The sequence below is a fragment of the Physeter macrocephalus genome, chromosome 16 (genome assembly GCF_002837175.3).
Source record: "Physeter macrocephalus isolate SW-GA chromosome 16, ASM283717v5, whole genome shotgun sequence".
Classification (NCBI taxonomy): domain Eukaryota; kingdom Metazoa; phylum Chordata; class Mammalia; order Artiodactyla; family Physeteridae; genus Physeter; species Physeter macrocephalus.
Genome location: NC_041229.1, coordinates 47,338,045 through 47,362,146, shown reverse-complemented (window position 1 = coordinate 47,362,146; position 24,102 = coordinate 47,338,045). Strand labels below are relative to the sequence as shown.

Sequence of the window (24,102 nt, the reverse complement as noted above, 5' to 3'; positions counted from 1 at the left end):
AGAGCAAGGCCAGTGAAAATACAGATGAAATAGGAAGATAAGGAGTTCTGAAAGGAGGAAAAGTTTGTATTAGAATAGGATGGATGTAAAATCTTACACAGTTCCTCAAGTTGAGCTAACAATAGACTAAGCTTCCTGGTAACCCAAACAAATATATAAACTTTCCTTTATTTGCTTATGAGTAAAATATACATGAATTCCTCAATTACTTTTCCAGTTCTCATGTCTTAAAGAAACTTCTCTATGGGGTACTGAATAAAGTAACAGATCGCCTCACCAATAGCTACCTTTATATGGCTGTTTCTTAGAAGGATAGAAAGCAAGTTCCAGGAAAGCTGGACACTGATAGGTCCCAATTTTCCAGAACAGCACCTGGCACAGGAGAGGCTTCGATAAATATTTGTTGAATGAATGAATGAAGAAGGTCTCCAACTTTTAGCTGAAGGCATTACACTAAAGCTCAACCAAATGAAAACAATTCTTCAAGAGGCACAAATAAGCATTACATATGGTATCTAGAAGAAGAAATAAGTGGCCTCCATGTCCTTCTTAACCTTCCCATTAGGAAAGGTTTTGCTAAAGTAGAACAGAAAACAGTTTCAGATAATAAATATTCTGGCATATTTTGACTTACAGGTTGTTTTGTGTGGCTGGTAATCCCATCGAACTGCATTTTCTCCTTGGGCAAAAGCAAGATCATGGATTGATTTACCATTTTTTCCCTAAATTACAAGATTTTGGATTAAATATGCATTGTTTAAGAGCCTCTCCAATTGGATTAAGAGGAAAGTAGAAAACTGAAAGAGAAGAAAGTTTTTACAACGTAGCCTCAGAAGACAAAAAAAGCAACTGAAGCAAGGGTAAAACTCCCAGAAAATGTCTTTCCCTCCCTTTCACCATTCCTCCATTTTCTTCTCCTCATTCTTCTCATTCTCTCCTTCTTCAGAGTTGGTTTTTCTTTTTTCTGGCTATAATGATCATTGCAAAAAATTCAGATAGTGAGGAACTGTACAAATAAGTAGAAGGATATTACCCATAATCTACCTCTAAATAACTGTTATTAAAATTTTGGTGTATAATAGAGTTTTTCTATGTACAGACATAGAACAACACATTGTTTATTTTAGTTCTTTGAACTCTACTCTTTTGGTATGAATATTTTGTGGACATCTTTCATACAACGAAATATAGGTCCACATGCTTATTTTTGATGACTGCCTACAATTCCATTTCATGAACTTTCCAACTTTTATTCAACCAGTTAGTCACTGATAGCACTTAAGTTGTATTGGATTTTTCACCATTATAAACCACACAATAATATTCTGCAAACATCTTTGTTCACTTATCCTATGATTTGCTTAGGATAAAGTATTTGACGTAGAATATCTGGCTAAGTTTTTATACATAGACCCTTATTACATACGGGAACGTTATCTCTCCCCAGTGGTGGTCACGGTATGTAGTTCCTATGCACTCGTGAGAGTGGATTTGTTCTTTTTAGAATGTGCCTATCTGAAAATTAAAAGTGACATCCTTTTTTGTGAATGTGCATTTCTTGGATTATTAGAAGGTTGAATGTTTTTCACATGACCAATTGATTTCTAATGTGAATAGCCTTTTTACCTCCTTAGCCCATTTTTCTCTGAGGTAGGAGAAAATGTTTGTCAGGGAAAATATCTGTCTTTTTTCTTCTTGATTTATATGAACTCTTTGCATTATAAGGAAAACATACCTTTGTCTCATATATTTTCCAATTTTTCCACCAGTTGATCATTTACTGGGGGAGGAAAGGGGTAAAAACTGCTTGTTTTGCTATAATTTTTAAATGGTCAATCTATCAAAATTTTCTTCCTGGTTTCTGGCTTTGATGTTAAGCCTAAAAAGGCTTTATTAGCCTAAATAATACTGATATTTACCTATATGTTTTAGAACTTCTTTAATTACTTCTATTTATAATTTACTAAGAGTATTTAACAAGTGATTATTTCATTTAGCTCCAAATGGAATTTATTCTAGTGTAAAATGTGACATAGGAATATAATTTTTTCAAAAAGTTATTTGCCACAATATAATTTATTGAACAATTCATACTTGCCACACTGATTTCCCAACATATATACCAGATATTAAATTCTTACATAAAGTTGAATCTATTTCTGGTCTTTTTCTTCTATTTCATTGATCAGTCTAACCATTCTGGAAGCAAAATCACTACATTTTTATGCAATTTTATAATATATTTTAATATGTCATAGGACAAGTCCTTTTTTGTAAGTCTTACTTTCTCAGAATTTAAAATCTCTATTTGAATATTTATTCTTCCAGATAACTTTATAAAATTTTCCAAGTTCAAAAAAAGGCTGGAATTTTCATGAAAATTGCATTAAATTTATGAATTTATTTTTCCCAGCGACTTTATGCATTTTTTTCCTACTGGACTAAATTATTTCTTCTTTTATATTTTCTAAATGGTTATTGTTGCTACATAGGAAAGCTATTGATTTTTGTGTTAAATTTTTAACTGACTTACCCACTCAACTTTCTTAATAGTTTTTATTTTTAGCTTATTCATTCAAATTTCCCTGGTAGACAATTATATCACCTTATTATATATAATAACAATTTTGCCTCCTTCTTTGCAATACTTATTTCATTATCTTGACATAATGAAACAGCATTTCCAGATCGATATCAAATAATGCTGTTAATAATCAACTTACTTGTCTTATTCCTGACTTTAGCAGGAATGCCTCTAGTGTTTAGTTGTTGCTTTGAGATGGGTATTTTTATTTGGTTAAGCTCAGTTGCAGGTAACAGAAACCAATTCATCTATTTTAAGCAGAAAAAGATGTAATACAGAGAAGGTGTTTACAAAGTAATTGGAAGGACTGGAGGAGTGGGCATTAGGCTGGGTGATCAAGAATGCCTCTCAGTACAATGTGGCCAAACAGGCCTGATAGGTCACTGCTATCTCTGCCCCAGTTGGGAAAGTTGTAAATAGAAAGCTGGAATGTTAGCTTCAAGAGCACCGTTGCTGCCAAAACTCTCAACCTGTTGTCTTAATTATCTATTGCTGCCTAAAAAGTTACCCAAAACCTAAAAACATCAATAAAACAACAATAAACATGTGCTTATTGTTGCAGCTTAAGATAACAATAAACATTTGTTATATCTGGCAGTTTCTATTGGTCAGAAATTTGTAAGTGCCTTGGCTATACAGCTTAGCTCTGGAATTCTCATGGAATTCAGCCAGATTTTGGCCTGGGCTGGAATCATCTGAAGGCTTGGCTAAAACTAGAGGATCCACTTCCAAGGTGGCTGACAGGTTGTTCCTGGGGGAAGCATCAAAAGAAAGAAAGGAAGAAAGGAAGGAAAGAAGGAAGGATTAATTCGAAAAGATATATGCACCCCATTGTTCATTGCAGCATTATTTATAATAGGCAAGATATGGAAGCAACCTAAGTGTCCATCAACAGATGAATGGCTATATACTTATATATATGAATGGATATATAATATATACATATTTATGGCTGGTATATTACTCAGCCATAAAAAGAATGAAAATCTGCCATTTGCAACAATGTGGATGGACCTAGAGAGTATTATGCTTAGTGAAATAAGTCAGAGAAAGAAAAATTCTGTATGTTATCAATTATATGTGGAATCTAAAAAAGTAAACCAAACTAATGTATATAACACAACAGAAATAGACTTACAGATACAGAAAACAAAGTAGTTGTTACCAGTAGAGAGAGGGAAGGGGGAAGGGGCAAGATAGAGGTATGGGATTAAGAGATACAAACTACTATGTATTAAATAGATAAGCAGCAAGGATATATTGTACAGCACAGGGAATTGCAGCCATTATTTTGTAACAAATTTAAATGGAGTAAAATCTATAAAAATATTGAACCACTATGCTGTACATCTGAAACTAATATAATATTGTAAATCATCTATACTTGATAGATGATTGATAGATAGATAGATAGAACTAATGAATGAATACTAGGATGAAAACCCAATGTCTTCAAGAATGTGCTTGGCAGCAAAAACAGCCAAAGCAGAGGGAAAAGAGGGACTGAAATACATTATGCGTACCAATCTATCAAATCCTCCACAAAGACCGTGACTTTATGGTACTTCATCACCAATACATACATTTATTGGCTTTCCTATAGCAGAGTGTTGGCATAGAGATGGTAGGGAATGCAGCTGAATCAGGATTGGGATTTTGCTGAATAGATACAGCAGAAGGATAAGAGGCTGGAGTGCTCATTTTAATATAGTTTGCCTATGCACTCATGAAGTATAATCTGTAAAAGGTAGGAACTAAGACCATGAGAGGATTTTTATGATTGGATGAACATTAAAGACTCAAAAGATTGACATTGTCTAGGGTACTATAGGATTATGTTTACAAGTGCTACATATTTGCATGGATTATGTTCAATTCTCAGTGTGCTAGCTGTATTTCCATTCCTTTCCTCTCAAAAAACCATTTCTGAATGTAAATGAATGAGAATTATAGTATTGTGGACTAATCTGGAATCTGATTTATTTTATTTTAAAATGACCAACATTTGTAACCAACTAAAATAGTCACAAATTACTGGTATGGCTCCCAACTAATCAAGCCCCACAGTTGCAGCCCCTGAAATTGAGATTTGCTGCTCTGGTGGGGAAAGGGAGAGCAGGTGTAGAGGAAGTTTGGGCATTAGAGATTTAGAAGGGTAGGAGCAGAGCATTTCGTGTTCTGATGGGAAGGACTCCACTTCTCAGGTGGGAAATTGTCTTATCTCTCACCCCAGGCACCCCAGAGCCAGACCTTGGCTGAGCTGCTCTTGCTCCCCATTGCCAGTTTCAAATAATTTCTCTTCCTCTCTCCTTCACAAACCTCCGCTCTTTATTAACTCTAATTTTTTAAATATTGAAAATCTGCAATCATACAGAGCTGGAGAAAAAAGTATGCTGAATCCCTTGTATGCTCCTCCTCCAAATTTAAGAATTATTAAAATTTTGCCACACTTGCTTCATCCCCCTGCCTTTTTTTTCCCCTGAAATATTGTAAAATAAAAATCCTTGACATATGTCATTTTATCCCTACACACATCACTATACATTTTTAACAATAAGGTCATTTTTTCTGTAACCACAATGTCATGATTGCAACTAGTCAAATTATTACGAATTTCTTGGTATCATCTAAGCCCAGTCAATATTCAATTGTGTCAAAAATTTCCAGCTACAGATGGCTTGATTGAATAAGGACCCAAAGAATTCTAATACCTTCCTTATATCTCTCAAACCTCTTTTAATCTAAGACAGCATTCCTCCACCCCTTTTCACCAATGCCATTTGATTTTCTGAAGAAGCCAGGTCATTTGTCCTGTTCAATGTCCCATTATTCTATATTTGTCTGTTTGCTTTCTTGTACTGTTTTACTTTCCCCTCATCCCCATATTTCCTGTAAGCAGGAAGTTAGTTCTCAGGGCTTAGTTAGCTTAAGGTTCAACATTTTTGGCCGGAATACTTCCAAGGAGGCGCTGCTCTTCATGGCGAGTCACCTCAGGAGGCATATAACATCTAGCTTTCCTGTTTTTAGTGATGCTAAGATTGATCAATGTTTTCAAATGGTGACAGTAAAATTCTCCATTAACCTTTCTCCTAATGGTTTCATCTAATGATGATCAGTGCCTGAATAAATTATTTCACTACTTTTATTACCTGGGATTCTTTTATTATCTGGGATTCTTCAGTGAAAAGCAACTTTATCTCACCACGTATGGGCCATTTCCCCTGTGAAATACAGGGGATAGGAAAAGTAGGATAAATGCTCACTCACTGAAAGCTTTAGCTCTCTGATTTCCTCTTCACCCAGTAAGATCTTATTTAAGGATACCCAGTAAGTGACATGATTTGAAACAAGGCAGTCTGATGCCAGTGCATCCCCTTCACTCACTGCACTAATATCTTGACTAGTTTCTTGATCACAGATTTGGGTTTCTAAAGGGTGTAGTGAAAGGATTTGAGTGGGGATAGGGCATGGGGAAGATTGAGCTAAGATTTCTGACAGGGATGGAGATAAATATGGTTGTGAGCATAATTGGATTAATCTAGCCAGAGTCTCTTGTTAGAGTCTACTCTGAGTGCTTATTCTGCAGCCCTAGATGGTGTGGCTATTGTGAAAGCAGTTTTCTTACCAAGAACAGGAAGTGCTATGAAGACTTCTGAGCTTCTTTAATGTTTTCCTCCGCTCTGCTCTTGGACAATTCTTATACATTATATAGGCTTTAACTTAAATGCCACTTCTAGGAAAAGCTTTCCCTAACCTCTTCTACCTTATGTAGAGAAGTTGCAACCCTCATACATTGCTGATCAGAATGTAAAATTGTGCAGCCTCTGTGAAAAAAAGTTTGGTGGTTCCTCAGAAAGTTAAACAGAATTACCATATGAGCCAGCAATTCCACTCCTAGGTATTTACCCCAAAGAATTGAAATCAGGGACCTAATCGGTACACAGGCCTGTACATCGATGTTCATAGCAACATTATTCACAATAGCCAAAAATAGAAACAACAAATGTATCCATAAATAGATGAATAAATAAACAAAATGTATTTGCGACAGAATATTATTCAGTCATAAAAAGAAATGAGATTCTAATATATTCTACAACATAGATGAACCATGAAAAAGTTATGCTAGGTGAAATAAGGGCAAATATTGTATGATTCCACTTACGTAAAATATCTAAATCATAGAGACAGAAAGTAGATTAGAGGTTACCAGGGACTGTGGGTAGAGGAAACTCTAATGGTTAGAGTTTCTGTTTGGAAAGATGAAAGGTTGGTGAAAGATTATTTAGAAATAAATAGCGGTGATGATTGCACAAAATAATGACTGTAATATTAATTACCTCTGAATTTAAAAATGGTTAAAATGGAAAATTTTATGTTATATGCATTTATTTTACCCAATTAAAAACATACACACACACACACACACACACACACACACACACACACAAAGAAACCCTGCTATGCACTCCCATGTCATCCTATCCTTTAGCATTTTCTTCTTACCCACTAGGATGCAGATTCAGTGAGGATAAGGTCTCTGCATTGCTCACGTTGTGCCCAGCACTTAACATAGTGCCTAGCCAATAATAGGCTCTCAATAAATATTTGTTACATTAATGAGATATATTAAATAAATGTTATTAATTAAAATTGAATATCAGAATGGCTTGGCCTGCCCTACCTCTACATCTTTTTTGTCTGTTAGGGCAAACCCAAAAACAACACCCAAAGCCTAAAAACTTGAATAGATGAGAAAATAGGCTTTCCAAGATCTAAAATTTAGGTCTCAGACAGACATGTGAAAATCCATGAGAAAAGTTAATACATTTAAATCTTTATACTTAGGAGAGAAATAGGAATCATAGGAGGCACTCCTTAAGGTAGAAAAAGATACTGTCATTAGCTGTATGTGGCTGAACATTAATGAAATCAGCAGCTTCCAGCTGAATGGCCTGACCCAGATCTGTCAGGCCATATTTGGCTCTATAGAAAATATGTCTTGTCTAATCAGTTCTTGGGGAAAGAAAAATCTGTAGGCTTTTTGAGTTATCTGCACAGAAATACAGCTTATTGGGAAGCAATTATGCAGAAGATATTTTTTGTTTTTAATTTTAATATACATGTGCATACATATATATATTTTTGGGGGGGGGGTGGCTGTGCCGTGCGCCTTGTGGGATCTTAGTTCCCCGACCAGGGATTGAACCAGGCCCTCGGCAGTGAAAGCACAGGGTTGTAACCACTGGACTGCCAGGGAATTCCCAATTTTACTATATTTTTAAAGAGGTGATATATTCACATGGTTCAATAGTCAAATGATACAAAATGGGATAAGTTGAGAAGTTTCCTTCACACTCCCATCCTTAACCAGCCCTGTCCCCACACTCATCCACACCACTAATAAACACTTTCTTTTTAGCATTTCTTTTTTCCAATATTTATTTATATAGATGGGGGTACATATGTTTACGTTCTTATCCCCCCCATTCTCTCCCCCTTACACAAAAGTAATATATGATAGATATTCTGCACCCTGTTTGTTTTTTAAATAAATTTATTTATTTTATTTATTTATTTTTGACTGCGTTGGGTCTTTGTTGCTGTGCACAGGCTTTCTCTAGCTGTGGCGAGCAGGGGCTACTCATCGCGGTGGCTTCTCTTGTTGTGGAGCACGGGCTCTAGGCTCGCGGGCTCTAGAGCGCAGGCTCAGTAGCTGTGGCGCATGGGCTTAGTTGCTCCGCAGCATGTGGGATCTTCCTGGACCAGGGCTCGAACCTGTGTCCCCTGCATTGGCAGGCGGATTCTTAACCACTGCGCCACCAGGGAAGTCCCTGCACCCTGTTTTTTTCCCCTACATATATCCTGGAGATATTTCTATATCAGTATACAGAGAGCTTCCTTTTCTTTCTTCCTTTTTCTTGCTTTTCTTTTTTTTTCTTTTGCATTTGCAATGTATTCCAAGTTATGGAGGGCCCACAGTTTATTTAATTGGTTCCTTATTGATGGTATGTAGGGTATTTCCAATCTTTTGCTATTACAAACAATTCTGTAATGAATCATCTTAAACATTAAAGGGAAGATTATTTTACACTAGTGCAAATAAGAATGGATTAGAAGCATTAAATAGGGGGAGTCTGGCAAATAGCTAGGATAAGTCCCTTTGTTGAACTGAGGAGTGAGGGGGTTGAGGAAGGGGCATTGTAGTTAGTTGAATGTGTAATGAACGACCAGGGAGTTCTGTCCAAGGGAAAATTTTTTTCTTGGATTAGTTTTTGCCAAATGGGATAAACAGAAGGTTTGAAAAGAACAACATCAAGTAGGGAGACTCATCTGTATAGCCCTAGGCCCTTAAATTTAATAAGATGTTCTTAATGTTTGGAAAATAATATCCAGTTTGTCCTTAAGGAGATGGAAAAATGATTAGAAAAGTCCATTCTTGGCAACCTCCCAAAATTCCAACAACTTTTTTAAGAGGCTGAGATTGAAAAAAAAAAAAAGACTCCCTGCCTGATAAAGCCCTGTCAATCTAAGTAGATGTGGTACAGCAGACACTGTTGGTGGCCCACCCAACATCCATCTCCCTTCATCCTTGCTGGCAAAGCCCTGCTTTTGTCAGGTACACCCATATACTATATGCCACAGAGATTGGCTTCATTCCTATTCTATCCAGGATCCAGGCAGATCCTGATTGGTCCAAGTCAGTCATGGTGGCAACATTGCCCATGAAGATGTTTGGTTGGGGTATTTGCATATGGCCCAATTTTGGCCAATGATAATGAAGACAAGTCATCTGGTCAGCTTTGGGGAGAGTAGTTAGGGTCGTGGCCCTCTTTCCTTTATTCACGTGCCCAGAGGTAGTATCTCAAATGTCTGGCAGTTCTCTTGATGTTGTCATAGTGGGTAACAGAGAATCATTCCTGCCCCGACCCAGCCACAGCTACTCCACAGGCATCTGAGTCAATGAGGGCTGGATAGAACAGCAAGCACCTGGGCAGGTATTCCTTCAAACAATGTTCTTTAAAGGTTTAACTTCAATGTAGTGGAGTTGGGGAGAAATAGATTTTCTATCAATACTTTGTTTATTAGAAACAAATTAACTTCAGTTAATTTTCACTACGTGAAACGGAGACAGTGTTGTGAAAACATCAGCCAGTCAGTTCACTTTTCCTGTAGTTCTCCTTCCTTTTCTAGCTCTCTTTGATTATTTTTTGAACCAGACAAGTTCATTAGAGGCACACTGAAGGGCTTACAGTGTAGGTAACACAAAAGATCACACTTAGCTACACAGCACTAGTCACACGTTATTTGGTTTTAGAATCTCTGTTCTATGGATTTTCATTTTAGGGTTACTGCTGGTGGATGCCACAGACAAATTCACTAGGGATCTAGGTCTGCTTTAGAAAGGAGTTTTGTTGTTTTGTTTTAAAATTTCTCCTCAAGGGCAGTAATTTGGAGGTGGCTGATTTACATTTTGACAGTTTGTTCCAATGATAAGCATGGCTTTACAGATGAGCATACCACAAAAACTAATCTAGTTGCCCATGCCCTAATCTGGTCTGGGTCACAGATTAAATACAAGATAAGCACTGAGAGTGGAATTACAAAGTGCTGTGGATCACAGAGGGGGAAAAAAACCCAACCAACCAAACAAACAAACAAAAAACAGTGCCCTTTTGTGGCTGGTTAGAAGGTGGTTTGTATACTGGGAAAAAGCATGGGTTTTAGAGCCAGAGAGCAGGTCCAGCTACATAATTTGCTGTGCCCAGCATAAAATGAAAATGTGGAGCCCCTTGCCACACAATTATTAAGAATCTCAAGGCAGCAGCAGTAGAACCAAGTGCAGGTTCCCCGTGCAGGTGGCACGTCCATGAAGCTGGTCCTGCCAGAGGGGCTTGGGTTCAAATCTCACCCCTGCCACCCCAAAACTTCCTGGCTTTGGGCGAGTCACCCTCTCTCTCTCTGAGTCTCATTTTTTATCTATAAAATAGTGATAATTGAACCTCCCTTGAAGAGTTGGTATGAGGGTGACATGGAAAGCACTTGACACATGATAGGTACACATTACTCTTACTTTCTTCCTTTGTGTTGTGGGCTCCTTTCCTCAGTTGTTCTCTAGGCAGCCATCTTTGACCTTCTATTCTCATTACCCACTTTCTTTTCAATATCTTTCAAAAGGGTATTAGAGTGAGCATTATGAAATGGCCCACATCTAATCATTTGTAACCTACAAAGTGGCAATTTTATATTGTTCAACCTAACACAAACTCCTTAGCATGACTGAACAGTATTGTCCTTAGACCCGGGCAACTGAGACCCTTTCTTTGTGCCCACGTTTTAGGGAGCATGCACCTTACCCATCCCCCATGCTCTTCCAGACGCACCTTCCCTCCTAATGAAGAGCCCAGGTGGCAAGTCCTCTACTAGCCCACACTCCTGTACGAGGATCCCAGAATTCCCTGCTCAAATGGCCCTCAGGACCCGCTTGGCCTTTGCCCACGAGCCTCTTCCTCCTCCTCGCAGGCTAGGCACAAAAGTTGAATGGGAGAGATCATCACCAGACCCGACAGCTGTTTGGGCGGAGCTTGCACAGGCCAGCGAGGGTGGAGGAGGGGGCGGGAAGAGATGCTGGCACGCATGCGCACCAGTCTCTTCGCAAATCCGCCCGAACCTGCATGCGAGGAGGAGCAGGGCTCGTCTGTGGCTCCTGTTTGTGCACTTGCCACTCTCCTCCTGCCTCTCTTCTCTTCTTTTTATCTGTGGAGATGCTTCTCCGCACCTCCTTCCAACTACTTATGATTTCCAAGTATTCTGGACATTTTTAAAAACCTCTGTGACTTTCTACACGATGCTGAAATCTTTCTCCCTTTTCAACACCTGATGAAATTCTACTAGTTATTTAAAAACCAGCTTATATATCAACTTCTGTGTTAGTCATCCCGGGCAATCCTCTCTACCATCCCAACCCTTACCCTCGGGCTTTTAACTGGTGTGTGTGTGTGTGTGTGTGTGTGTGTGTGTTTTACCCACTGTGATCTCATAACACCCCTTGTGAAAACACATTACACTGGATGTGACTGCTCTTTTGCCCCTGGGCTAGACTGTGTGGGAGCTCTTCCACGGCAGAAAACATGCTTCTTCATGCTTATTCTCAGTGCCCACCCCCAGAGCTTGGTACTCAGTAGATAGTCAATAAATCTTTCAGTGTGATGTTGTCATCAAAATCCCGGCTCCCCAGTGACTAACTGGCCTTGAGCAAATTACTGAAACTCAGTTTCCTCTTATTTGAAACAGAAATGAACACTATTAGCTTCTTCAGTGGTGCTAAGGATTAAATAAAACAATACATTGAAAGTGCTTCAGCACAATGATAAATAGTATGGACTCAGTAAAGGGTAACCTAAATCAGCTCCTATATATTCTGATTCTTGGTCATGTGTAAGAGGAAGTAAATAGTCCTTTCATGCCAGCAAGGTGGATCCTTGGAATTTGTATTTAATACCACAATCTTAATAGAACTGTGAGAAAACAGGTTTTAAAAATTGCTTTAGGTAAGGCAAGTGATGCTTAAAATTGTTTATTAAAAAGGTACCAAGTAATATTTTTTAATAAATTCAAATCATTAGGTAACTCTTGGCACTCTTGGCACTAAATGGGTGAGAAAAATACTACACTGCAATCTATTTTGGGAAGTATTCATAATAATGCTTCTATGTCAACTAAATACAGAGAAATTAATTAAAACTACATAAAGTGCAGTTTTACATCTACCTCTTTAAGAACTTTGCATAAATATATATAACAGCTATTATCTGTTTTTATCATTACACATTTAAGTATTCCTATAAAAATGATGTAAGTATACATATATACATTCCATTTAGATGGGTTTTTTTTTATAAAAGGAAAGAGTTGCAAGAAAGTATGTTAATAGAAACACAACAATCACTATGTGTTGCTATATGTATCATATCCAGTGTGCTATGACCTATTACCCCAAACTGGGGACTTTTGTCTATTAGCATATTGTGCAATATTAAATGAAACTACTGATGTTGGCTTTTTTGTACCTCTAAATCCTATTTTTATTAAGGAGAAAAACCAAGAAAATGGAATGTGATCTAAGGTTGCAGGAAAAATTAAAATGGGTTGATTTTTACTTACTTGAATCTTATTGCTCGTATAGACTGACTATAATAAAGTTTGCCTACTTTGGAAAAGAATTTAATGAGCTCAATTTTTGTTCTCCAAGCTAGTGCGAATAAAATAAAATAGAAAGGATACTGCCATAAGGCAGGTGAGGCAAGCAACTGTTTGGCCCGTTGCAAAATCAGACACTTTTCTGCAAGTTATCCATGCTATTAATATACTATTAACTGTTATAGCAGTCTCAACTACGGGAGATTACAAGCCTACCTATCTACAAGGGCTAATTATGCTATTTTTTTCTTTTCACAGTAACACATCCCATTGCACTTTTAAGATCCACTCAAGTCCATAACGGCTGCTAATTTTAAAACTTAGGACACATGAAGATATCTGAGGTTGAGAATGAATAAGTTATGGGGGAGGTGGAGATACTGATAGTAAACTTAGGAAGATTTCAAAGGCACAGAAACAAATTTGGTAAATCTCATGTATTCTAGGTGGTAGGACTGAAAATTAGTGTTATCCTGACAATGGCAACAACAATATCATAGTAAAGTAGTTTTTCTTTGAGTGGTCTCTTGTACTTAAAAGTAGAATAAATGGAATCCCATCTTTACTCTCGCCACAAGGCACAAATACTTGATTTCTAAATTGGAGGCCAGAGGAACCAGAAACTTCCTTATGGAAAGAGATGGCGGAGTTTGGCGTTGAGTTCTCTCTCCTTGCTTAAAAGATCCAGGCTGTGCTTTTTGAAGGCTTCGGACTGCAGCCTGAGTTCATCGTAGGCCTTCTGGATCCCATCTACCCTGCGCTGGAGTTCCCGGACTCTCAAGTTACTGTCCACGGCCACTGCCTCTTGTTCAAACCGCTCTAGCGCATGCCTCCTGGCCACATCGGCCATCTCCAACTTCTCCTCAAGCTGGCGGATCTCTGCTTGCTTGTTCTGAAGCACCTTGCCCCTCTCCATGGACAGCTGCAACAGCTCGTCTTTCTCACAAGTGACGGCCTGCAGCCTGGCCTGCAGCTCCCGGTTCAGCTGGCTGTGTGCCTGCTCGGCCTTGGCCATCCGCTCCATGGCCTGCTGGTGCTGCTGCTTGAGGCTCTGCAGCTGGCTGCGCAGCTGCTCTGTGTCCTTGGTGTGGGCGCAGGCCTGTTGGCTCTGGCACAGCTCCAGCAGTTCCTTCTCTCGGGCCTGGGCCTGGCAGGCCTCCTGAGCGCTCCTCTGTTTCAGAGACTCCAGCTCCTTGGTGAGGGCCTCACTCCGGTCAGTAAGCTGCAATACTTTGGCCTCCTGGTCCTTCAGAGCCTGGCTGAAGAGGTGGTCATTCTCCATCCTCAGCCTCTCATTCTCCTCTCTCAGCTTGATGTTCTGACTTTTGTGTTCATCCTTGAAGCGGATCATCAACTCATGGTTGGCTGCCAGGGTCATAAAGCGTTCCTCCAGCCTCTGGGCCTGCTCGCTCTTGGCCTTCAGCTTCTCAGCCTCCTGCATCCTCTTCTCCTCCAGCTCTGTGTTGAGCAGCTCCAGGATCTGGCAGCGCTCCAGGGCCTCGTCTGACCTCCGCTTCAGGATGCAGATGAGCTGGGACTGCTCCTGGATGCGGGAGTACAGCATCACCTTCTCACTCTTCTCCTCCTCGGACAGTCCCCGGAGGTCTGCCAAGGCTTCCCTCAGACCATCCAGTTCCTTAAACTCCATCTTCTCTTCCTGGTTTTCTAGTTTTTTGTTTTGCTTATCTAAGGGTTCTTCAGAGGGTGGGGTGTCCATCCTGAGAGCTGTCTCTTCCTGAGGCATCAGCACTCTCCTCTACTATCGGCTGACTGCACGGCCTCCCTCTCCAGATTTCAAAAGCTGCAGTGTTGCTAGGGACTCCTGGCAATGTCTAGCCGTTGTTTTTTCACCCAGTAAGGAGCCCTGTGATTGGTGGACAGGTCTTCAGAATGCTGTGAAGTAACAACAGGGGGACCCAGATGAGTCCAGAACCAATCTGGTCAGGTTATACTTGCCTTTCTAACCAGTCACAGCTCTCAGCCCAGTGTCTGGCCTGTTCTGTACAGAGATGCCAAGCCACTTGATTTCCAGCCAGCATCAGGGGAAGAAGCCTGACTCCACATAATTTCTTGTGGGAGTAAACAAATCAAGCAGTGGTGACATATTCCTCTTCCCTCTCCCCGCTTCACTGGTCATGAGAATAAAGTCCTCTCTGTGGAAAGGGTTGGCTCCTTAAAAAATTTGCAATCTATAAATACCAAGTAGCAGTAGTACTCTGAGAGCGGTGATCCTAAATGGCTGTGAGTTTGTACCTGTAGTGTTTAACACACCTCAGTGAAAGAGCAAACCCCAGAGAAATTTCTTTTGTTTCCCAAAGCATTGTCTCCAACCGGGAATACATTTTATTAGCTATTCAGCACTCCCTGTTTTACCCACTGGCACAGTAGGGTTACAGAGAAAAGCTTAATGGACAATATAGATGTGATAAACATTAAAACAGAAAAAAGATTCAAATGAGGCTTACCTTATACACACCAAAGTCAATTCCAGATGGATTAAACAGTTAAATGTAAAGACTAAAATGAAAACAAAGTATTAAAAATGGAAACTAGAGGAAAATAAAGGGAAGCATTAAAGTTCTGGGTCAGGAAGGACTTTCTTAGCTTAAATATTATGTAAGAGATGAATAAGGTAACACTTAATTTGACTTAAACATCTAAAGTTATATATAATTTAAAAAATTATGTGACTCTGAGGTCTCTCCAGCCCCTTCCTCCTCAGGGCCTGCCTGATGTTTTCGTTTTATTCCCTAGTCTAACACCAGCTATTGACGTTTCCCTAGCAGGCCCTGTCTGTAGGTGTTCGATCTGCCTAGAATGCTTTTTCCCACTTTGTCCCTTGTCGCTCCAGTAATTTACTCAGCATTTTATACTTAGATAAGAATCACCTCCTCTGTGAGACCTCTCCTAGCCCCTAAGTGTAGATGGGACCACTCACCTCTTTTAGTGCAGCCACTCTAGCCTATTTGTACTTCCAACAGAGCATTTGAAAGCCTTACTGCACTCATCATTTACTCCCCTGCGTTCCCCTGTTAAACTCTGAGATCCTTAGGGGCAGGAACTGTGTCTGTTTCATCCTTGATGACTAGACCAATGCCCTGGGGAGACTCAGATAATTATGTGTTGAATGGATGTTGAAGGCAAAATTCAAATAGAGAAAAATATCCACCATAAATATGACAGACAACAGATTTATATTTTTACAAAGAGCCTGTACAAATCAATAAAGCATTAACATCTTAAAAGAGAAATAAACAATTGAATTCACAGATGAGGGGACAGAAATGGCCAAGAATTGAACCCTATCAGGGATCCAATACATATAAGTTAACATTAGATATCACTTCATCTATCAAATTAGTCAAAAATTTTCCCCTTCTTTTAAGATGACCCAGGACTGGTAAGGGTATAGTGAAATAGGTGCTCTCTTATACCATGGTAAAAGTCAATTGATGTATTGAAAACTTAAAACGCCTTTATGCCTTTTGAACTAATGATTGTCCGTCTGGGGGAGATCTTTGCTGAAAGAAAGACCTTTTTCTGAAAGAAAACGTTTTGCTCAAAGTGTGGTTTATAACGGCTAAAAGTTGGAAACCAAAATGTCCAAAAAAGAGAACATTTTAAGAAAATTATGATATTTTCATATAATAGAATATTATGTAGACATTAAACATTATCATGTTTATAGGTAATTTAATGGCATGGAAATACTTGTGTTTGAAAGATAATTGAAAAAAGCAAGATTAAGGAGTTAAAATTTAGAATGATCTTAATGATGTGAAAACTTAAGCACAGAGCAAAGAGTTAGCTATTCCTGCAATCACTGTTATGTCTGTGGTCAGACTTAATTTCTCAAGTCATGATGATAAGGAAAAAGCCTGGGGTGTTATTATACATGGATGGATTTTTAAATGCTTCAGGTTTCACTTGGAGCAAAATAGATCTGAAAGAAGAGTTTGAGATTTTTCCTTTGGCCTCAAAGATCAGGATCTCCTGTCCCAAATCCTGAATCTGTCTATCAGGGAAAGCTTTCACCAGCAAAAGGCTGGGAAAATCTCCTGAACTAAAATTTTAATAACTTAAATTGTAGGTTATTTAGGGTTTATGAAAGTGAATTTAAAAATGTGAGTGAAACTTATTTTTAATTTCCCCCTCACATCTCTTCTTAACTTTTCCTTAAATTTCAAGCTTCATACACTGAAATGGAACTTGGAAAGTTGAGGCAAGTGACTAGAAAATTAGAATAGTCCTCTTCATTTAAATAAAAGGGTCAGACATACATTGAAAATTTTATTTGCTGATTATCATATAAGGTTGTCTGATGTAATAAAGTGAATTCACAGAATATGTTTCCTAAGAAAAGAAAAGAGAAAAAATACTCAAGATGTTAATAGCAGTTGTTTCTTGAGGATGAGCTTATGGATGCTTTCCCCTCTCTTTGTACCTAAGTCCCTTGCACATAATGGATGCTCAATGAAATCTGTTGATTAAATACATTTTCTACATTAGGGATATTTTATATATCTCTTCTAGGTTAAAATTATTTTAAATATTAAATTCATAGATCACTTGTCAAGGTTAAGAATCTCAAAAGATCCTAATCAGTATTCATTCACTGATTTATTCAACAAACATTTGTAATGTATGGTGCAGTGCTAGATGCTAAGTATACATTAATAAATTAGGTATATCACTCTTCTCAGAGAACTTTCAGTTTAGTAATAACGACTTTTGGTTCCTTTCTGCCATGGTTTTCTTTGTTATGCCATTTTCCCACCTACCTTTCACCCTGAAGGTATCCAGTATATTCCCTTTCCAGAGGTCCACGTCATGAACCTTGGCCAACGTTCTCCCTAGTGGTGACCAACGAGTTCCCTCCACTTGTCTTTGTTAAGTCTTTTAACATCTCCTTTTTAAAGCTTCTATTTACAGAGTTCTTCTATATGCCCTACATAGTACTAGGCATTTGTACGTCTTCTCTCATTTAATTCTGACAATATTCTTGAAACACAGGCATTATTATCCACATTTTATAGTTGGCAGGGAACAAAGAAACTAATGCACAGAGAGGTTAAGTTGTCCCAAGTCACTCAGAGAGTAAGTGATAGAGACAGAATTCAAACCCAGATTTTTTGATACTGAACCCCATGGTCTTTAGTTCATCATTCATTCATTTGCTTAATCATTCATTCATTCAATTCACATACTGAGTAACTGTTATGTCCAAGGTTTGCAGTCCCAGCTCTTAAGATGATTACAGTCTAATGATGGAGACAAATAATAGAAAAACAGCAATTCAGTATGATAACTGCTAACATAATCATGGATAAATTGGACACATCACTTTTCTCAAAGAATAAATATAGGGGCACAATGATCTGAAGTCTGATCCCACATCCTGACTGAGGTGCTGAATGTGAAGAGTGAGAGTCTTCTTTTTGTAAGGCTGAAGGAGAACCAGTTCTTTTGGCACAAGTCAGCCAAAGAAGTGGAAGGAATGTTCTGTGATTGGATCAAATGTGTGGGAGCATTTGTTTTGTAAAACAAACTAGTGAAATTAGTGAATGAGCCTGCGGGGGAGTGGAGACAGGAGAGGAGATAGGAGAGCAATCCCAAAGGAGAATGGGGATTCTTCTTGGGACAAGAATTCTCCCTGGGGACAAGTTAACCTCTCTGTGCCTTAGTTTCTTTGTTCCCTGCCAACTATAAAATGTGGATAATAATGCCTATGTTTCAAGAATATTGTCAGAATTAAATGAGAGAAGATGTACAAATGCCTAAGAGTACAAGAGAAGGCAGATGTTCAGGGACTTTTTACTTAAATGGTGAGTATGGATGAGAGATGTACAAAGAAGTCCAAGCAAGTTCCGTGGACGTAAGCCTAGGCTAACAGTAATCATGCTTTGGTGGGCTCCTAGGCCATATGAACAGGTTACGCAGTTCCCAGGAGCCTCACCATCTACTTAAAAGCTGCAGCAGTCATGATGGTCGGGGAAATTTCGGCCTCCCTGGAAAGAGTCAGCAATGACTCTTTGGAATATTACTTCATTTTTTAAATAATGGAATTTTGAAGCATTTTCACCAAAGGGGGAAACAAATTACATGGCTACTTAGCTCTTGATTTCTCCAGTGCCCATCTGTATGATACCCTATTCTTCTGAAAATGGATCACTTCTCCCTGGCCACAGGGTGGACACATAATCCACGCAGAGGCAAGCATAAGACCTTACCCTATCCATTCCTGGCTACCGTGAGTGGTCCAATAGGTGGGGACGTGACCCAAGCCTGGCCAGTTTCTCCCAGAGCTCTCTCAAGCTGAATCCAGGAAAGAGAAGTGCTTTAGCTGAGAGCTTGTGATGCTGGAGCTGCCTGTCCCTGAGGAAGAGGAGAGACAGTATCTGAGTTCCTGGTTCCAGCCCAAGAGTCCCCAAAGTAATCTAGTTACTGTAGTACTTCCTTATTTCTCTGGGCTAACAGTTTATTTCCAATAAATCCCCCTTTTGGGCTTATTTCTGGTTGGGTTTCTGGAAAAAGAAAAAGAGCCCTAAAACATGCAGTTCAAGGAAATGCCTCCAGTTTAAGAAATAAAAAATTTCAGCAGGGACTTTGCCTAAAAATCCCACTGGATGAAAAGTCTGTCAACTTGAGTTCACCAAAGAATTCAGGTTGCCTATACTTTATAATGCATGAAAATCCCATTTAGCCTTCCTCTTGTAGCCAGGTGAGATTAAAGCTTTTCTAGTTTTTGTCGGAAGAACAATGTGACACTACATCCCCTTGGATGACCCAAGGCAGTTGGAAGTTCTATGGGCAGATGTAGGATGGTTCTATTGTCCCCTCTGGTGTTTTGGGGATCTGGGGATAGGTGAGGCGGGCATTCCTAGTCCAAGATGGGGAGATACTAGAACCCATCTCATTCATGCTTCATAGCTGGCTGGATGCTGGCAGATGGCTGAGCAGGTAACTGAAAAAAGGACTTAGAAAGTAGCTTGTAGTATGAAGTGGCAGGAGCTGGAACAGGATGTGCACTTCTGCTATGGCTCCAGCCGACCTTGGAGGTGGTGCCTCCTTTCACCTCATCTTGTCCCTCCCTGCAGCCAGAACAGGAAGAGGAAATACAGCTAGATTAACCAGCCTCCTAAAAGACCTTGAGAGACAATGAGGGAAGGGCATTATTTTAGGTTAGTTGCTCTTACTGGCCAGTGGGTCGAAGGTTCTAGCATCTGTTTCCGGGAAGGGAGGCAAGCACTCCAGATGTTTTCAATGACATTTGTTAGATACCTGTTGTAAGATCTCACCCTCCCCTCACCACCCAGGCTTCCCCCAACCTATATTAAATCAGGGCTCGTTTTGAGAATGGTGAGCTAGTGGGGTTCTAAGGGGGAGTAATTCTTTATGTATTAAATGACCCAAAAATGTCTTTGTGGAAAACTTTAAGAATAAATGTTAATGTATCTTCAAAGCTTTTCAACTACCTTTTGTTTTTGTTTTTGTTTTTGGCTGTGTTGGATCTTCGTTGCTGCACGCGGGCTTTTCTCTAGTTGCGGCGAGTGGGGGCTACTCTTCATTGCGGTGCGTGAGCTTCTCATTGCAGTGGCTTCTCTTGTGGAGCACAGGCTCTAGGCACGTGGGCTTCAGTAGTTGTGGCACGTGGGCTCAGTAGTTGTGGCTCACGGGCTCAGTAGTTGTGGCTCGCGGGCTGTAGAGCACAGGCTCAGCAGTTGTGGTGCATGGGCTTAGTTGCTCTGTGGCATGTGGGATCTTCCCGGACCAGGGCTTGAACCCGAGTCTCCTGCATTGGCAGGCGGATTCTTAACCACTGTACCACCAGGGAAGTCCCTCAATAACTTTTTAAAAATATAAGTTCTACTCTTAATAACACAGCTGAAGCTTCCAATTTAGAGGAAATGATGCCCAGAGTTGCAGTAAAGACTCTGGAGAAATATTAGCCCAAAAATTCTTTAGCCTTGCTAGGGAATTTAGATTTTAGGGTTCTTAACATAAAGTATTTCATTTAAAACAAGAAGTCAGATTAATTTGACAATTAAATCATATAATAATTTATTCTAAGGGTTTTTACAAAATACTTTATGAAAATTATACAGACACAGGAAGTACAGTATAATTTAACAATTTACATTCTAATTAAAACTTTGTTGCAAGGCATGTCTGCGACCACTCTCATGCTCTTTTCATCTAGTAGAGTTATAAGAAAAACAGAATCTCATATATGCAAGGTTTTTGTTTTATATACGGACACTCTATTATAAAATACAGGCTTGAGACTTATCTTAGGAGAAAATTAAGCCCCAAACTAAATTCCACCTATGGCCAGTGGGTGGCACCAAAGCACATTTGGGACTTTAACACTGGGAAAAGGGAAAGTTTCTCAAGGCAAAAAATATACGCAGTAAATATAGTCTCATTGCCCTAACATGGAATTCCATTTTCAATAGAGATTAAATAGTTTTCTTATGAACAAATTCTTTATCATCACTGATATTCTGCCTTTTTTTCCCCTCGTAGGAGTATCTTTCAGTCACTCTTCTACGACCAACATTTTTTCGGTTCATGCAAGGGTTTTCAATGATCAAGTGGCAGGCCCTCCTAACGGTAGCACAAAACTGTGGTTTGAAACACATGGTGGTGGGACTTCCCTGGTGGTCCAGTGGGTAAGACTCCACGCTTCCAGTACAGGGGGCGTGGGTTCGATCCCTGGTCAGGGAATTAAGATCCGACAAGCCTTGTGGCACGGCCAAAAAATGAAAAAAAAAAAAAAGAAACACATGATGGCAAATTGGAAAACTTTGTTCATTAACAACACCCCACATTTAATTATTTTTGGCAGTTTTTTCTTTGAAGCAGCAGCAATGGTTTGATTTTCTTAACTTTCTCAAACATCTTCTTTAATGTTGGAGTCACAAACACATTACGTTTTGTTATCATTTAAGTCTCTTGGGCCTTGTAACCAAAGAAGTACATGCAGGTTGACTTTAACATGCTGTGTAGCATTTGTTATGGCAATAGATAGAAGGTGAGGATCTCTGTCTACATAGTAACATTTTTAAGATCAGATTCCACGTGTTTAGTAGTTTTCAGTGGAGGAGCCAGTGGACTTTGGGTTCACTTGGAAATCTTGGCAATCAACAGCATTCTAAGAGGCAGGGTTGCTTCAATCCAAGTGTTGGGGGAATTTACCATCTTTTCCCAGAGAGCAACTTCCTCTGAAGTAGAGTCCATCCAATCCACTTCAGTACCATAGCTTTTCCCTGGAAAAAAAGGGAAGCTTTGCATTTAGAAAGGAATAGCTCATTGGGAAAAACTGAGTCATTCCCTAATTATAATCACCAATGGAGACAGCTAGGAAGAGTTTTAACATCACCAGGAGGGCAGAGAAGGAACTGTTTAACCATCTGAGATATCCAATAATGGGACCCACCACAATTGGGATTATTCTCATTACTCTCAGAGTAATGATTTCTCTTCACATCCATATAAAAGGTAGATGAGAATCTGTCAGGTGCATAAGGGGATAGTAGGGAGGATTCCAGCATTGGGTTGGAAGTGACAGGTGATCTCTAGGGAAGTGCGGTTACAGCTTTAGTGTCTAACAGACTCAATTTTGAAGCTTGACTCTGCCACTTATTAGCTCTGTTTCTTAATTTCTTGGAACATCAGTTTCTCTGGGGATAACATTAGAAACAACTCATAGAACTGCTGTGAGGATTAAATGAAATAATGCAAATAAAGCACTTAGTACAGTGATCAGTGCTCCATAAATATTAGTTACTATTATTATGCAAAGCACACTTTTAGCCAAGAAGCGCCATAAATGTTTTTTCAGGAAAGAGTAGTGATGAAGGCTTTTCTGGTTTCCCCCACAATAACTTAAGCTCTGTGTGGACAGACATTGCATCCTGTTAATCTTTGGCACACAGCCTGACATTCCTTCCCTCATTCATTTCATTATACTTAACAGAAACAATATCTGTTTTCATTAGGAAGAATCAAAACAACAAACCAACCAATCTCTAGTGTCTCCAGATGCATTGGACTCATGGAGAATTAAAAATGTAACAAATGTTACCTGTTCCAAAGCCAATCCGAAGACCTCCCAAAAACTGGTTGGTTAATTTGTAATGGTCCCAGACGGTAAGCTCAACACAGGCTTCCATCAGGTCCTCGGGCCTGAACCCATCATACACCATGGTGTGGTTGAAGACAGGGTTGGTGGTTTTCCCCACAGCTCTCGTCTTCTGGCGACTTTTCCTACTTGTATCTGGAAGGATGGTACTACAAAAGGAAACATTATTGTGAGAGCATTTTAATAAGACAGTAAACTCATGCTTTCAGTGTGCTTCAGCTACTGAGGATTGGCGAGAGGAAATGGAAGAAAAAAAGAGTGTAGAGAGATGGTGATGGTGATGGCGATGGTGGGGCATCCTGCTAAGACTCTCTGCACCAGAGAGGACCACACTTGCTTGGAATCCTGACTCTGCCACTTAGTGGCTGTGTAGTGTAGGAAATTGACTTAACCTCTTAGACACTTGCTTCCTCATCTATAAAATGGGAATGGTGATGCCTACCTCAAAAGGTTAATATTAGAATTACATATTAAGCAAACAACTTAGTTCAGTACCTGCACTTAGTGTTTCCTATGTAGCAATTGTTTGAGGATTCCTCTAAAATCTATTCCTGATTATCTGTGATAGCCTAAGAAATCAGTCTTGTACAGAACTGAAAAAGAAGAGAAACCTCTCCAATTTGCTAGATTTGACTTTGGGAATAAATTGTATTACATATTTGCAATTATTTATATTTACTTTACGGTAATAATTGAATTTAATTTAACCACCATGCCTCTTGTGAAGGCAAGAAGGGCCGGGACTAGTCTTGGAATGGAAGACTGACCTGAGCTGAAAAACTTATCAGTTGACATCTATGAAGAATATGTATAGGGAAAATCATAAATAAGGTCATATAAACTTAAATAGCTACAACTGGTCTTCTGGTAGAATTTATATAGATAAAATTAGTCAGAGAGAGTTAGGACAGCACAATAATATCTGATTAGTTACTATTTACTAGATGCCAAGCATTTATATTACAACAGAGAAAAAGGTTGCAACTTAAAAACCCAAATTGTCTTAAGCTCTTATGAGCTAATTATTAGTATGGGTCTATTTAGCAAATAACTTCCCAGATATTTACAGACTGATGCAAAAGGCCTTTTGCAAATGGGCCACAAAACAGATGCTCCACAAAGGATCCAAGAGGTGTGGCATCACCATTAGCCATTTCATAAACTCTTTAGTATT

The 24,102-nt window shown here is 39.2% G+C and overlaps 2 protein-coding genes across 11 annotated transcripts in view; both read right to left on the bottom strand.

Annotated features, from left to right (window-relative positions):
- Window positions 1-13,206: 13,206 nt before the first annotated feature.
- On the bottom strand, window positions 13,207-16,332 carry CCDC89 (coiled-coil domain containing 89). The gene has a single exon (XM_055091432.1). The coding sequence runs from the start codon at window positions 14,526-14,528 to the stop codon at window positions 13,413-13,415; it is 1,116 nt and encodes a 371-aa protein (XP_054947407.1). The 5' UTR covers window positions 14,529-16,332; the 3' UTR covers window positions 13,207-13,412.
- A 4,517-nt stretch (window positions 16,333-20,849) lies between these two features.
- Window positions 20,850-24,102, bottom strand: part of SYTL2 (synaptotagmin like 2) — a 101,360-nt gene continuing 98,107 nt past the window's right edge. For 4 of the 10 annotated variants that reach the window (XM_024131737.3, XM_055091431.1, XM_007124925.4 and 1 more), the window contains 2 exons: window positions 22,872-23,077; window positions 20,996-22,053 (listed from right to left, as the gene is read on the bottom strand). In XM_024131737.3, the coding sequence (XP_023987505.1) occupies window positions 21,908-22,053; window positions 22,872-23,077 (352 nt within the window). In that variant the 3' untranslated portion in view covers window positions 20,996-21,907. Of the gene's footprint in view, window positions 22,054-22,871; window positions 23,078-24,102 lie in introns of all 10 variants that reach the window. The other 6 variants (XM_055091429.1, XM_007124924.4, XM_055091428.1 and 3 more) reach the window with 4 other exon arrangements.